The 12,950-nt window shown below is 36.2% G+C and overlaps 1 protein-coding gene across 3 annotated transcripts in view; it reads left to right on the top strand.

Moving 5' to 3' along the window:
* The window catches only part of abcg2a (ATP-binding cassette, sub-family G (WHITE), member 2a), a 22,500-nt gene extending 9,608 nt beyond the window's left edge, over positions 1 to 12,892 (top strand). For all 3 annotated transcript variants that reach the window (XM_067370708.1, XM_067370709.1, XM_067370710.1), the window contains 11 exons: positions 77 to 234; positions 894 to 1,045; positions 1,188 to 1,289; positions 6,744 to 6,994; positions 8,228 to 8,310; positions 8,423 to 8,512; positions 8,739 to 8,863; positions 8,952 to 9,106; positions 9,888 to 9,977; positions 12,298 to 12,368; positions 12,463 to 12,892. In XM_067370708.1, coding sequence (XP_067226809.1) covers positions 77 to 234; positions 894 to 1,045; positions 1,188 to 1,289; positions 6,744 to 6,994; positions 8,228 to 8,310; positions 8,423 to 8,512; positions 8,739 to 8,863; positions 8,952 to 9,106; positions 9,888 to 9,977; positions 12,298 to 12,368; positions 12,463 to 12,613 — 1,428 coding nt within the window. In that variant the 3' untranslated portion in view covers positions 12,614 to 12,892. The remainder of the gene's footprint in view (positions 1 to 76; positions 235 to 893; positions 1,046 to 1,187; positions 1,290 to 6,743; positions 6,995 to 8,227; positions 8,311 to 8,422; positions 8,513 to 8,738; positions 8,864 to 8,951; positions 9,107 to 9,887; positions 9,978 to 12,297; positions 12,369 to 12,462) is intronic.
* Positions 12,893 to 12,950: the final 58 nt, after the last annotated feature.

Here is a 12,950-nt window from a genome sequence, read left to right as displayed (position 1 = left end):
ATTTAACAAAGTTTTAGTTTATTATTGTTTTTAGAGGAATTTGATTCACAGCTGCTCTGATTGGCTGGTTTTTAAGGTGGGCACACAGCTGATTCGTGGCGTTTCAGGTGGAGAGAGGAAGAGGACAAACATCGGCATGGAGCTGATCATTGATCCACCGGTGCTTTTCCTGGATGAACCGACCACAGGCCTGGACGCCAGTACTGCCAACTCCGTCCTCCTGCTGCTGAAGAAGTGCGTTTACTCATTCACACACACACACACACACACACACACACACACACACACACACACACACACACACACACACACTTACAGAATATTAAGGAAAATAGTCCAACACCGTGGTACAACAAGCCCGAAAAATGGAGTGCAGCTAGAAGAAAACAAAACTGAAGGTTTTTCGCATTTCGTGGAAAGAAAGCATTACTGTATACAGAAAGGCCTTAAAAACCTTTTTCCCCGAAATCTCTAAGAAGAAAACAAACACAACACCAGGTATATATTTGATACAGTGGCTAAATTAACGAGAAATATAGCTTCAACCCAAGAAGTTTCCAAACAGCACAGCAGTATGACTTTATGAACTTCTTTTTTATTGTGTGTTTTGGGATAAACTACATAGACAGACATCCTGTCTCTTAAGCGTCACGTGTGTGCACGTTTTTGTGACATATCAGGACACAAATGTGTATAATGACCCCACTTTTCAAAAGGCTTATAAATCATACAGAATGAGTTTTTGTGAGAAAGTAAAAGTGTGCACAGTTTCCTGTGATGGGTAGGTTTAGGGCTAGTGTAGCGGGAGAGAAAATATAGTTTGTACAGTATTAAAACCATTACGCCTATGGAATGACCCCACAATTCACAAAAACGAACGTGTGTGTTATCAGGATGGCGATCAGCGGTCGTACCATTATACTGTCCATCCATCAGCCACGCTACTCCATCTACCGGCTGTTCGACAGTCTGACGCTGCTGGTGGGAGGAAAGCTGGTGTATCATGGGCCGGCTAAGGACGCCCTGCAGTACTTCAGTGAGATCGGTATGAAAACACACTCTCTCTCTCTCTCTCTCTCTCTCTCTCTCTCTCTCTCTCTCACACTCACACACACACACACACACACACACACACACACACACACACACTCATGAACAGACCCTCATGTCTTCTGTTTGTGTGTCAGGATACACCTGTGAACCTCATAACAACCCTGCTGATTTCTTCCTGGATGTGATCAACGGAGACTCCACGGCTGTCACACTCAACAAGTTAAACAGCAGTGAAGGTACGACACACACACACACACACACACACACACACACACACACACACACACACACACACACACACTCTCCTTCTGTATGTTTGCAGTCTCGCTGTATAAAGGCCACTTTGCAGCTTATTTTAGTCAAGAACTGCCCACTTAGACAGGAAGTGAGTATCTGAATGACATGTAATGTTTGACTTAGAAATATACATTTTGTTTTTTTTTAATGTTGCATTTAGAGGTTGGTTTATATCTGTACAAATGTATTAATTATCAGTCATTTCATTGTAATAAGTACATGGTTCCCAAAATAATGATTATTATGAATAAATATAATTTTTCAAATCTGAAATTGGAAAGTTACGAAAATTCAGAAAACCTTGTAATTTTTTTTTTTATATTGAATATACCTTATTTAGAAAATATTTATGTATTTTTAACTAATTATTAAGTTGGCTTGAAAAAGCCAACTTACTGATCTACGTCTTAAGCTTATTATTATTCTTCTTAGACTAAATTTCTAAATGCATCTCCTCCTAGACTGTTCAAGCTACAACCACCAAACTCGGACCAGACCTTCAGACTATTCTGACTTAGTGTGCTATATCTTTTCAGACTGATCAGACTTACGGTTTTCCTAAAAAAGCTGATCAAAACTTGGAAAAATCCCATTGACTTTCATTGACGGAATGTTCAAATGAGCCAAGACTATTCAAACTCCAACTGTCAAAATTCAAATTTTGACAGTTGGAGAGGCTCATCAGACTCCATTAGCTGCCATTCTATGTACTATTTCTAATCCATTGAGACTCATTCAAACTTCCATTCTATCTAATATGTCTTATCTATCTATCTATCTATCTATCTATCTATCTATCTATCTATCTATCTATCTATCTATCTATTCATCCATCCATCCATCATTCTATCTATCTATCTATCTATCTATCTATCTATCTATCTATCAAACTAAATCTATCTATCTATCAAACTAAATCTATCTATCTATCTATCTATCAAACTAAATCTATCTATCTATCAAACTAAATCTATCTATCTATCTATTTCTTTTTCTAATCTATATCAAACTAAATCTATCTATTTCTCTTTCTAATCTATCTATCTATCAAACTAAATCTAGCTATTTCTCTATCTATCTATCACTTCTCATCTATCAATCTATCTATCTTCTCATCTATCACTTCTCATCTATCTCTCTTCTCATCTATCACTTCTCATCTATCTCTCTATCTATCATCTATCTATCAACTCATTCAAATTCATAAACTCTATCTATCTATCTATGATCAACTCTCATAGCAACCACCCAAAACAACCTAGCAACCACCCAAAACAACCTAGCAACCACCCAGAACACCATGGCAACTGCATAGCAACCACACAAATCACCCTGGCATCATCCTAGCAACCAGCCTGGATACAATAGCAACCGCATAGCAACACCATGGCAACCACCCCGAGTACCCTAGCAACCGCATAGCAACACCCTAGCAACCACCCCGAGTACCCTAGCAACCGCATAGCAACACCCTAGCAACCACCCCGAGTACCCTAGCAACCGCATAGCAACACCTAGCAACCACCCCGAGTACCCTAGCAACCGCATAGCAACACCATAGCAACCACCCCGAGTACCCTAGCAACCGCATAGCAACACCCTAGCAACCACCCCGAGTACCCTAGCAACCGCATAGCAACACCTTAGCATCCACCCCGAGTACCATAGCAACCGCATAGCAACACCCTAGCAACCACCCCGAGTATCCTAGCAACCGCATAGCAACACCTTAACAACCACCCGAGTACCCTAGCAACCGCATAGCAACACCCTAGCAACCACCCCGAGTACCCTAGCAACCGCATAGCAACACCTTAGCAACCACCCCGAGTACCCTAGCAACCGCATAGCAACACCGTAGTAACCAAACAGAGTACCCTAGCAACCATTTTGCAAAATCTATATCTCTGCATCAGAACATCGTACAGACATGGGGGTTGGTTTATATTGTCAAGCAGCCTTTGGAGTATCATCATTGGTAGCTGGCAAGTCAATTCCTAGCAACCAAACAGTACCCTAGTAACCGTTTTGCAAAATCTGTATCTCTGCATCAGAACATCGTCCAGACATGGGGGTTGGTTTATATTGTCAAGCAGCCTTTGGAGTATCATCATTGGTAGCTGGCAAGTCAATTCCTAGCAACCAAACAGTACCCTAGTAACCGTTTTGCAAAATCTGTATCTCTGCATCAGAACATCGTCCAGACATGGGGGTTGGTTTATATTGTCAAGCAGCCTTTGAGAATCATCATTGGTAGCTGGCAAGCCACTCCCTAGCAACCAAACAGAGTACCCTAGCAACCGTTTTGCAAAATCTATATCTCTGCATCAGAACATCGTACAGACATGGGGGTTGGTTTATATTGTCAAGCAGCCTTTGGAGTATCATCACTGGTAGCTGCCAAGCCACTCCCTAGCAACCAAACAGAGTACCCTAGCAACCGTTTTGCAAAATCTATATCTCTGCATCAGTACATCGTAGAGACATGGGGGTTGGCTTTTGACTCATGCTAGCAATCTGGACTTCCAACATGCTAGCAGTGAATGCTAATAGTGATTAGCTAAGTGCTAAAGTGGGCTAAGAACATGCTAATAACTCTATAAAAACTCCATAGTATCCATCTGTGACTATCTATCTATCTAATAAAACTTAAACTTTCAAACTTCAAACTTTTAAAACTTCTCAAACTTTCTGGCTATGCTTTTTCAAGCCAACTTAAAGTTTGTCCTCAAACTTTTTTATCTAGTTATTATTATTCTTCTTAGACTAAATTTCTAAATGCATCTCCTCCTAGACTGTTCAAGCTACAACCACCAAACTCGGACCAGACCTTCAGACTATTCTGACTTAGTGTGCTATATCTTTTCAGACTGATCAGACTTACGGTTTTCCTAAAAAAGCTGATCAAAACTTGGAAAAATCCCATTGACTTTCATTGACGGAATGTTCAAATGAGCCAAGACTATTCAACCCAACTGTCAAAATTCAAATTTTGACAGTTGGAGAGGCTTATCAGACTCCATTAGCTGCCATTCTATGTACTATTTCTAATCCATTGAGACTCATTCAAACTTCCATTCTATCTAATATGTCTTATCTATCTATCTATCTATCTATCTATCTATCTATCTATCTATCTATCTATCTATCTATCTATCTATCTATCAAACTAAATCTATCTATATATCAAACTAAATCTATCTATCTATCTATCTATCAAACTAAATCTATCTATCTATTTCTCTTTCTAATCTATCTATCTATCTATCTATCTATCAAACTAAATCTAGCTATTTCTCTATCTATCTATCACTTCTCATCTATCAATCTATCTATCTTCTCATCTATCACTTCTCATCTATCTCTCTTCTCATCTATCTCTCTATCTATCATCTATCTATCAACTCATTCAAATTCATAAACTCTATCTATCTATCTATGATCAACTCTCATAGCAACCACCCAAAACAACCTAGCAACCACCCAAAACAACCTAGCAACCACCCAGAACACCATGGCAACTGCATAGCAACCACACAAATCACCCTGGCATCATCCTAGCAACCAGCCTGGATACAATAGCAACCGCATAGCAACACCATGGCAACCACCCCGAGTACCCTAGCAACCGCATAGCAACACCCTAGCAACCACCCCGAGTACCCTAGCAACCGCATAGCAACACCATAGCAACCACCCCGAGTACCCTAGCAACCGCATAGCAACACCATAGCAACCACCCCGAGTACCCTAGCAACCGCATAGCAACACCTTAGCATCCACCCCGAGTACCATAGCAACCGCATAGCAACACCCTAGCAACCAACCCGAGTACCCTAGCAACCGCATAGCAACAACTTAGCAACCACCCCAAGTACCATAGCAACCGCATAGCAACACCTTAGCAACCACCCCGAGTACCCTAGCAACCGCATAGCAACACCGTAGCAACCAAACAGAGTACCCTAGCAACCATTTTGCAAAATCTATATCTCTGCATCAGAACATCGTACACACATGGGGGTTGGTTTATATTGTCAAGCAGCCTTTGGAGTATCATCATTGGTAGCTGGAAAGTCACTCCCTAGCAACCAAACAGTACCCTAGTAACCGTTTTGCAAAATCTGTATCTCTGCATCAGAACATCGTCCAGACATGGGGGTTGGTTTATATTGTCAAGCAGCCTTTGGAGTATCATCATTGGTAGCTGGCTAGCCACTCCCTAGCAACCAAACAGAGTACCCTAGCAACCGTTTTGCAAAATCTATATATCTGCATCAGAACATCGTACAGACATGGGGGTTGGTTTATATTGTCAAGCAGCCTTTGGAGTATCATCACTGGTAGCTGACAAGCCACTCCCTAGCAACCAAACAGAGTACCCTAGCAACCGTTTTGCAAAATCTATATCTCTGCATCAGTACATCGTAGAGACATGGGGGTTGGCTTTTTGACTCATGCTAGCAATCTGGACTTCCAACATGCTAGCAGTGAATAGCTACATGCTAATAGTGATTAGCTAAGTGCTAAAGTGGGCTAAGAACATGCTAATAACTCTATAAAAACTCCATAGTATCCATCTGTGACTATCTATCTATCTAATAAAACTTAAACTTTCAAACTTCAAACTTTTAAAACTTCTCAAACTTTCTGGCTATGCTTTTTCAAGCCAACTTAAAGTTTGTCCTCAAACTTTTTTATCTAGTTCAAATTAATTTTTAATTCTATATAAGATTTATTGTTCATAAATATCATGAAATTTTATGGAAATTCAGAAAATCTTAGTCATGGACATTTTTGTATTATATAGAAAAATGTAACTATTTTTTAAACTAATTTGAATTAATATTACTACAATATAATATTTATCATTCATAAATATCATAAAATGTTAAAATAAATTGAAAAATCATGGAAATTCATTAAGTCATGGACATTTTACATTATAGACATTTAGCTATTTTTAAAATGAATTATTCAATTAATATTTACAATATAATATTTATCATTCATAAAATATAAAATTTTAAAATAATAGAATAAAATAATATAGAAAACATTTAACATTTTTGAAAGTAATGAATTTAAATTAATATTTGCTACAATATGTCATTCATAAATATCATGAGAAAATTATGTTTTATTTTTACAATTGTAATTTTTTTTGTATTTTAAATTGTAGTATATTTTTTAGTAAATTCTATATATATATTTAATATATTAATATATAATTTTAGTAATTATTTGTATTAGTCTTTTTTAAGAATTCTGTTTAGCTTTAATTTATTTTTATTTTAGTTTTAGTAATTGTAGTACTATATAACAGTAACTAAATGTTGTCAAAAGCTGTTTTGAGTTTGGTGAATGTGTTTGAACATGCGTGTGACTGTCAGAGCTGGACCTGGATCAGTTGAGCGCGTCTCTGAAGGGCATCGAGGACCGTCTGGTGGAGGAATACAAGACCAGCTCCAACTACAAACAGACCAAAGGAGAGCTGGAGCGAATCGTTCAGGGTCAGGAGTACAGCACTCGCGTCAAGTCCAGAACCATCACCTACAACACATCCTTCTGCCACCAGTTCAACTGGGTCCTCAAGAGAACCTTCCGGAACCTCATGCTCAACCCGCAGACCTCCTTCGCTCAGGTCCGCTCCCGCCATTCACTCCTTTAATGTAGACAAATCAAACTGTTCATCTGGTTTAGTGCATTTTTCATTCGATTGAATTAATTATTAGCTTTTCACCAGCTCACGAACCCCAGTTTGAGAATGTTATGGAGGCATATTTTCACCACATAAGAAAACAAATCATGCTTTGGTAAATCTTAGTTATGACATAAAAAGTCATAATTATGACTTAAAAGGTTGAAATTGCATTAAATCATAAAATTCCAGTTTATGACAAATTAAGTCGAAATTATGACTTTGTGTCATTTCAAAATTGTAATTAGAACTTATTTTTTATTTTTCTATTTTTAAACATTTTTATTTCATAATTTTAACTTAGTATGTCATAATTCTAAATGTTTAGGTCAATTTCAAATTTTCATTTCATAATCATGAATGATTATGACTGATAATTTCAACTTTTTATGTAAATTTTTTATGTCAGTTTGTCAATTTCAAATTTTATTATGTAATTTAAACTTGGTATGTCATAATTTTGACTTTTTAATGTCATAATTATAACTTTTTAAGTCAATTTCTATTGAGTTTATTTCAACTTTTTATGTCATAATTTCAAATTTTATTTCGTAATTTCAAATTTTCATCTCATAATTTTAATTTAGCAATTTTGACTTTTAATGTCAACTTTTTAAGTGAATTCTGATTGTAAAGACAGTATGTCATCATTTCAACTTGTCATAATTATTTTTAAAGGTCAATTTCTAATTTTCATCTCATAATCATGAATGATTATGACTGATAATTTAAATTTTTTATTTCAGAATTATAAATGTCAATTTCTATTTTTTTTTTCCCCGTAATTTTAATTTAGCAAGTCATAATTTTGACTTTTAACGTCATAATTATAACTGTTAAGGTCAATTTTTAATTTTCATCTCATGAATAATTTCAACTTTTTATGTCATTATAACTTCATAAGTTTTCAAATTTTATTTCATAATTTCAACTTGGTATGTTATAATTTTGACTTTTTAATGTCAATTATAACCTTTTTATAGCGGTAGCTCCGCCCACCGTTAACTCTCATTGGTCCAAAATCCTGCTCCACGGCTATGATTCGTCACTTTCTTTTAGCACAGAAAACTTTGCAAAAGTTAATGCATCTCATCAAGAAAGAGAAGAAAGAAAGATGAGGTTTGAATTAACACTGAAGTGAATATTTCTATATTGATGTGAGGATTGTTTCTCCAGATCGGCGTGATGATTTTCCTGGCTCTGGTTGTCGGAGCGATATTTTTCGGAGTGAAGGAGAATTCAAGTGGGATTCAGAACCGGTAAGAATCACATTCATCACTGATGCATTACTGAATAAATATTGTTGTATATTTGTTGTTGCCAATGGAAAAACTCAAATTGTTTGTTCCGTAATAAATGTGTGTGTTTCAGGATAGGTGCCCTGTTCTTCATCACCACTAATCAGTGCTTTAGTGCGGTTTCCTCAGCTGAACTTTTCATCTCCGAGAGGAAGCTGTTTGTGTAAGTACACACACACACACACACACACACACACACACACACACACACACACACGTGATGCTGTGTATTCAAACAGTCCTGTAGGGGTGAAATAAACTCCTCCAAAATAATAAATGTTGAGTGTTTTGTTTATTAGCGACAGTGATTTTGGTAATATTCATTCATTCAAACGGCTGATTCATTTAGGAATGATTCAGTTATGTCATGTGACCTGTCGTCTCCTCAGGCACGAGTACATCAGTGGCTACTACAGACTGTCAGTGTACTTCCTGTCTAAGATCCTGTCGGACATCCTCACGCTGCGCACCATCCCTGCCATCATCTTCAGCTGCGTGGCGTACTTCATGATCGGTCAGTCACGCGGCGGCGTCACATGATCTTCTGATGTGAACATGTGAATGGTGTCACGTCTGATGCTTTGTTTTGATTGGCTGTCCAGGACTGAAGGCGTCGGCGGAGGCGTTCTTCATCTTCCTGTTTTCCATTATCATGGTGTCGTACACGGCGACGGCCATGACGCTGGCCATCTCTGCCGATCAGACGGTGGTGGCCATCGCAAACATCTTCATGACCATCAGCTTCGTGTTCATGATGGTAAACAAACACACAAGTAAAACAACTACGCAAAAATGTTTTCCATTTTGACAAAAAATATTGTTTCCTATCTAAATGAATCCATGTTTTGAGTGAATGATTCAATGATCCATTCATAAAGAGAGTCATTTACTTAATTCCTAAATGAATCAGCCGTTTGAATGAATTATTGACTCACTCATTTAGACATTTACCGCCACCTGCTGGCTGTTTAAGTTTCTTATTTAAATTATATTTTCATATTTTGGGAATAGTTTGCCCAGAAATGAAAATTCTGTTTATTTACATTTACTCATGTCGTTTCAAACCTGTATAACTTTCTTTCTTTTGCGGAACATAAAAGAATTATTTTACAAAAAAGGTTGTTAACCAAACTTATTTGTATAAGTATAAATAAAATTATTATAAATATAATTAAAAGAACCATTTCAGATGCAAAAAATCATGTCCGTTGTAGCCTAAAAGGTTCCGTTGAATCAAATATAATATTTATTTCAAAAACTACTTTTTGTCATTTCTATTTGATGCTTTTCTCATTTAACACAATAATGACTTTAAATGATCTTTTGGGGATAATTTTTATTGTGCGAAATTTGATTTGCGATTAATTAATTGCCACATCATGTAATTAATTAGATAAACATTTAAATCGCTTGACAGCCTTAAATTGTAAATTTATTTAAAGAAAATGATAATAGGACATCAGTGTTCAGAGTGTGTATCAGCTGAATATAAAAGCGTATTTGTTTAGTTTGATATTGTTTGTTGTTTGTCTCTCTAGATCTTCTCTGGGCTGCTGGTGAATCTCCCCAGTGTGGCTGGATGGCTGAACTGGTTGAAGTATTTTAGTATTCCTCGTTACGGTCTCGCTGTGAGTGTCAAATCAGAGCTGCTGTCTCAAACTGTCCCTGTTAGCGCTGCTGGATGTAGCATTTTCTGCTGACGATTCCTCTGACACGCTGCAGTGTCATTTTACTGTCATTGAGAGACTATATATTAAACTAGATAAAAACGTTCATTGAGACAAACTTTAAGTTGGCTTGAAAAAGGCGGACCATAAAGTTTGAAGGAGTTTAAAAAAGATAGATAGTTAGTCCTACCATGTTTGCTAGCATGATTTTGCAAGTTGTTAGCATGATTTAACACATTGCTAGCATGATTTAACATGTTGTTAACATGATTTAACACGTTGTTAGCATGAGTTAACACATTGCTTTCATTATTTAACAGTGCTAACATGATTTAGATCATTGCTAGCATGATTTGTCATGTTGCTAGCATGATTTAACACATTGCTAGCATGATTTAACATGTTGCTAGCATTATTTAGCATTTTGTTAACATGAATTAACACATTGCTAGCATGATTTAACATGTTTGCTAGCATGATTTAGCACATTCCTACCATGTTTGCTAGCATGATTTTGCAAGTTGTTAGCATGATTTAACACATTGCTAGCATGATTTAACATGTTGCTAGCATGATTTAGCATTTTGCTAGCATGATTTAACACATTGCTAGCATGATTTAACATGTTGCTAGCATTATTTAGCATTTTGTTAACATGAATTAACACATTGCTAGCATGATTTAACATGTTTGCTAGCATGATTTAGCACATTCCTACCATGTTTGCTAGCATGATTTTGCAAGTTGTTAGCATGATTTAACACCTTGCTAGCATGATTTAGCATGTTGCTAACATGATTTAACACATTGCTAGCATGATTTAACATGTTGCTAGCATTATTTAGCATTATGTTAACATGAATTAACACATTGCTAGCATGATTTAACATGTTTGCTAGCATGATTTAGCACATTCCTACCATGTTTGCTAGCATGATTTTGCAAGTTGTTAGCATGATTTAACACATTGCTAGCATTATTTAGCATGTGGCTAGCATGATTTAACATGTTGATAACATGATTTAACACGTTGTTAGCATGAGTTAACACATTGCTAACATGATTTAGCATGTGGCTAGCATGATTTAACATGTTGATAACATGATTTAACATGTTGTTAGCATGAGTTAACACATTGCTAACATGATTTAACACTTTGCTAGCATGATTTAGATGGATGGATGGATGGATGGATGGATGGATGGATAGATAGATGGATAGATGGTTTCTGTTATTTTACTGTCATTGAGAGACTATATTAAAAAATGCAGAAGTACTTTTTAAGTATATAAAAAAAATAGTGTTGAGTATGTTATGTTTGCTAGCAACATGCATAAACATGTTAGCAATGTAGTAAATCATACTAGCAATGTTAAATAATGCTAGTACATTAAAACATGCTAGCAATGTGCTAAATCATGCGAACATGTTAAACACAGTATTGAATAATGTTAGCGACGTGTTAAGTCATTCTAGAAATATGCTAGCAACATGTTACATCATGCTAGCAATGTTTTAAATCATGCTAAAAACATGTTAAATAATGCTAACACATTAAAAAATGCTAGCAATGTTGTAAATCACGCGAACAACATGTTAAACACAGTATTAAATAATGCTAGCAACAAGTTGTCATGTTAAAAAAATGCTAATAAAATGCTAAATCATGCTAGCCAATGTGTTAAATAATGTTAACATGTTGAAACATGCTAGCAATGTGTTGAGTCATGCTAGAAATATGCTAGCAACATGGTAAATCATGTTAGCCAATGTGTTAAATCATGTTAACATGTTGAAACATGCTTGCAATGTGCTAAATAATGCTAAGTCATGTTACCAACATGTTAAATCATGCTAGCAACATGCTTAATCATGCTAACATGTTGAAATGTTGCTAACATGATTCTAGCATTTAAAACATTGATAGCACATTTCAAAACATGTTAGCAATGTACAAAATCATGTTAGAAACATGTTAAATAATGCTAACATTAAAACATGCTAGCAATGTGTTAAATCATGCTAACGCTGTATTAAATAACTTTTACAAGTAACTAGTAAAGTAACGCTTTTAAATCCGCAACAAAAGACTGTCATCAAACTTTACTCGTCCAGTTTGTATTGTTGTAGTACATGAAGGTGAAGGAGAAATGTAGGTTAAAAATATTTTTGAAAATTTGATTTCAAACTACAATTTTTGAGAGTTTTAGTGAGGTATAATAACCCTGACACGTGATTGGTTTGTTGAATGCAGAATAATAACGATGTTTATTTCTTTCAGGCTCTGGAAATCAACGAGTTCACCGGCCTCCTGTTCTGTGACGTCAGGAACACGAGCGCACTGCAATTAGTGTGAGTATGAAGCTGAACTTGAACACTGCATTATTCACAGATGTTTTAGAACGAAAATGATCCTGCAGTACTCATGTTTCTCTTGTCGTTGCAGTTGTTCCTCCGGCGAGCAGTTCCTGCAGGAGCAGGGCATCGATTATTCAGCCTGGGGTTTGTGGCAGAATCACATGTCTCTGGGAATCATGACCTTCTGCTTCCTGGTCATCGCGTACTTCAAGCTGCGCTTCATCAAGAAATTCACATAAACTCAGACTCGCCGTCTTCCTAACACACTCCCTACTTCATCATGAACGTTTTCACACTGAACTAATCGTACGCAGAATTCATACAAATAATAATGCTGACAGAAATTAATGTGAAGCATTGACTGTGCTCAGGTTTATTATACTAAAAAACAACAATTTTAAATATTTTAGCTTTGTTTTGTTTGCTGCACATGTTTTTCTATGACACTATACTAATGTTTCTGAAATGTTTCATTTATATATTTTAATGTAAAAATAAATACTTTTGTAATTTTTCAAGAGAACAGTGTTTAATAAAAACAAATGTTCAGACTTTGTCTTCATAAAATTCAGTTTT

This window comes from Chanodichthys erythropterus, chromosome 20 (assembly GCF_024489055.1).
Source record: "Chanodichthys erythropterus isolate Z2021 chromosome 20, ASM2448905v1, whole genome shotgun sequence".
Lineage (NCBI taxonomy): Eukaryota > Metazoa > Chordata > Actinopteri > Cypriniformes > Xenocyprididae > Chanodichthys > Chanodichthys erythropterus.
The sequence above is the reverse complement of the archived record's forward strand: the minus strand, read 5'-3'. Positions and strand labels throughout refer to the sequence as shown.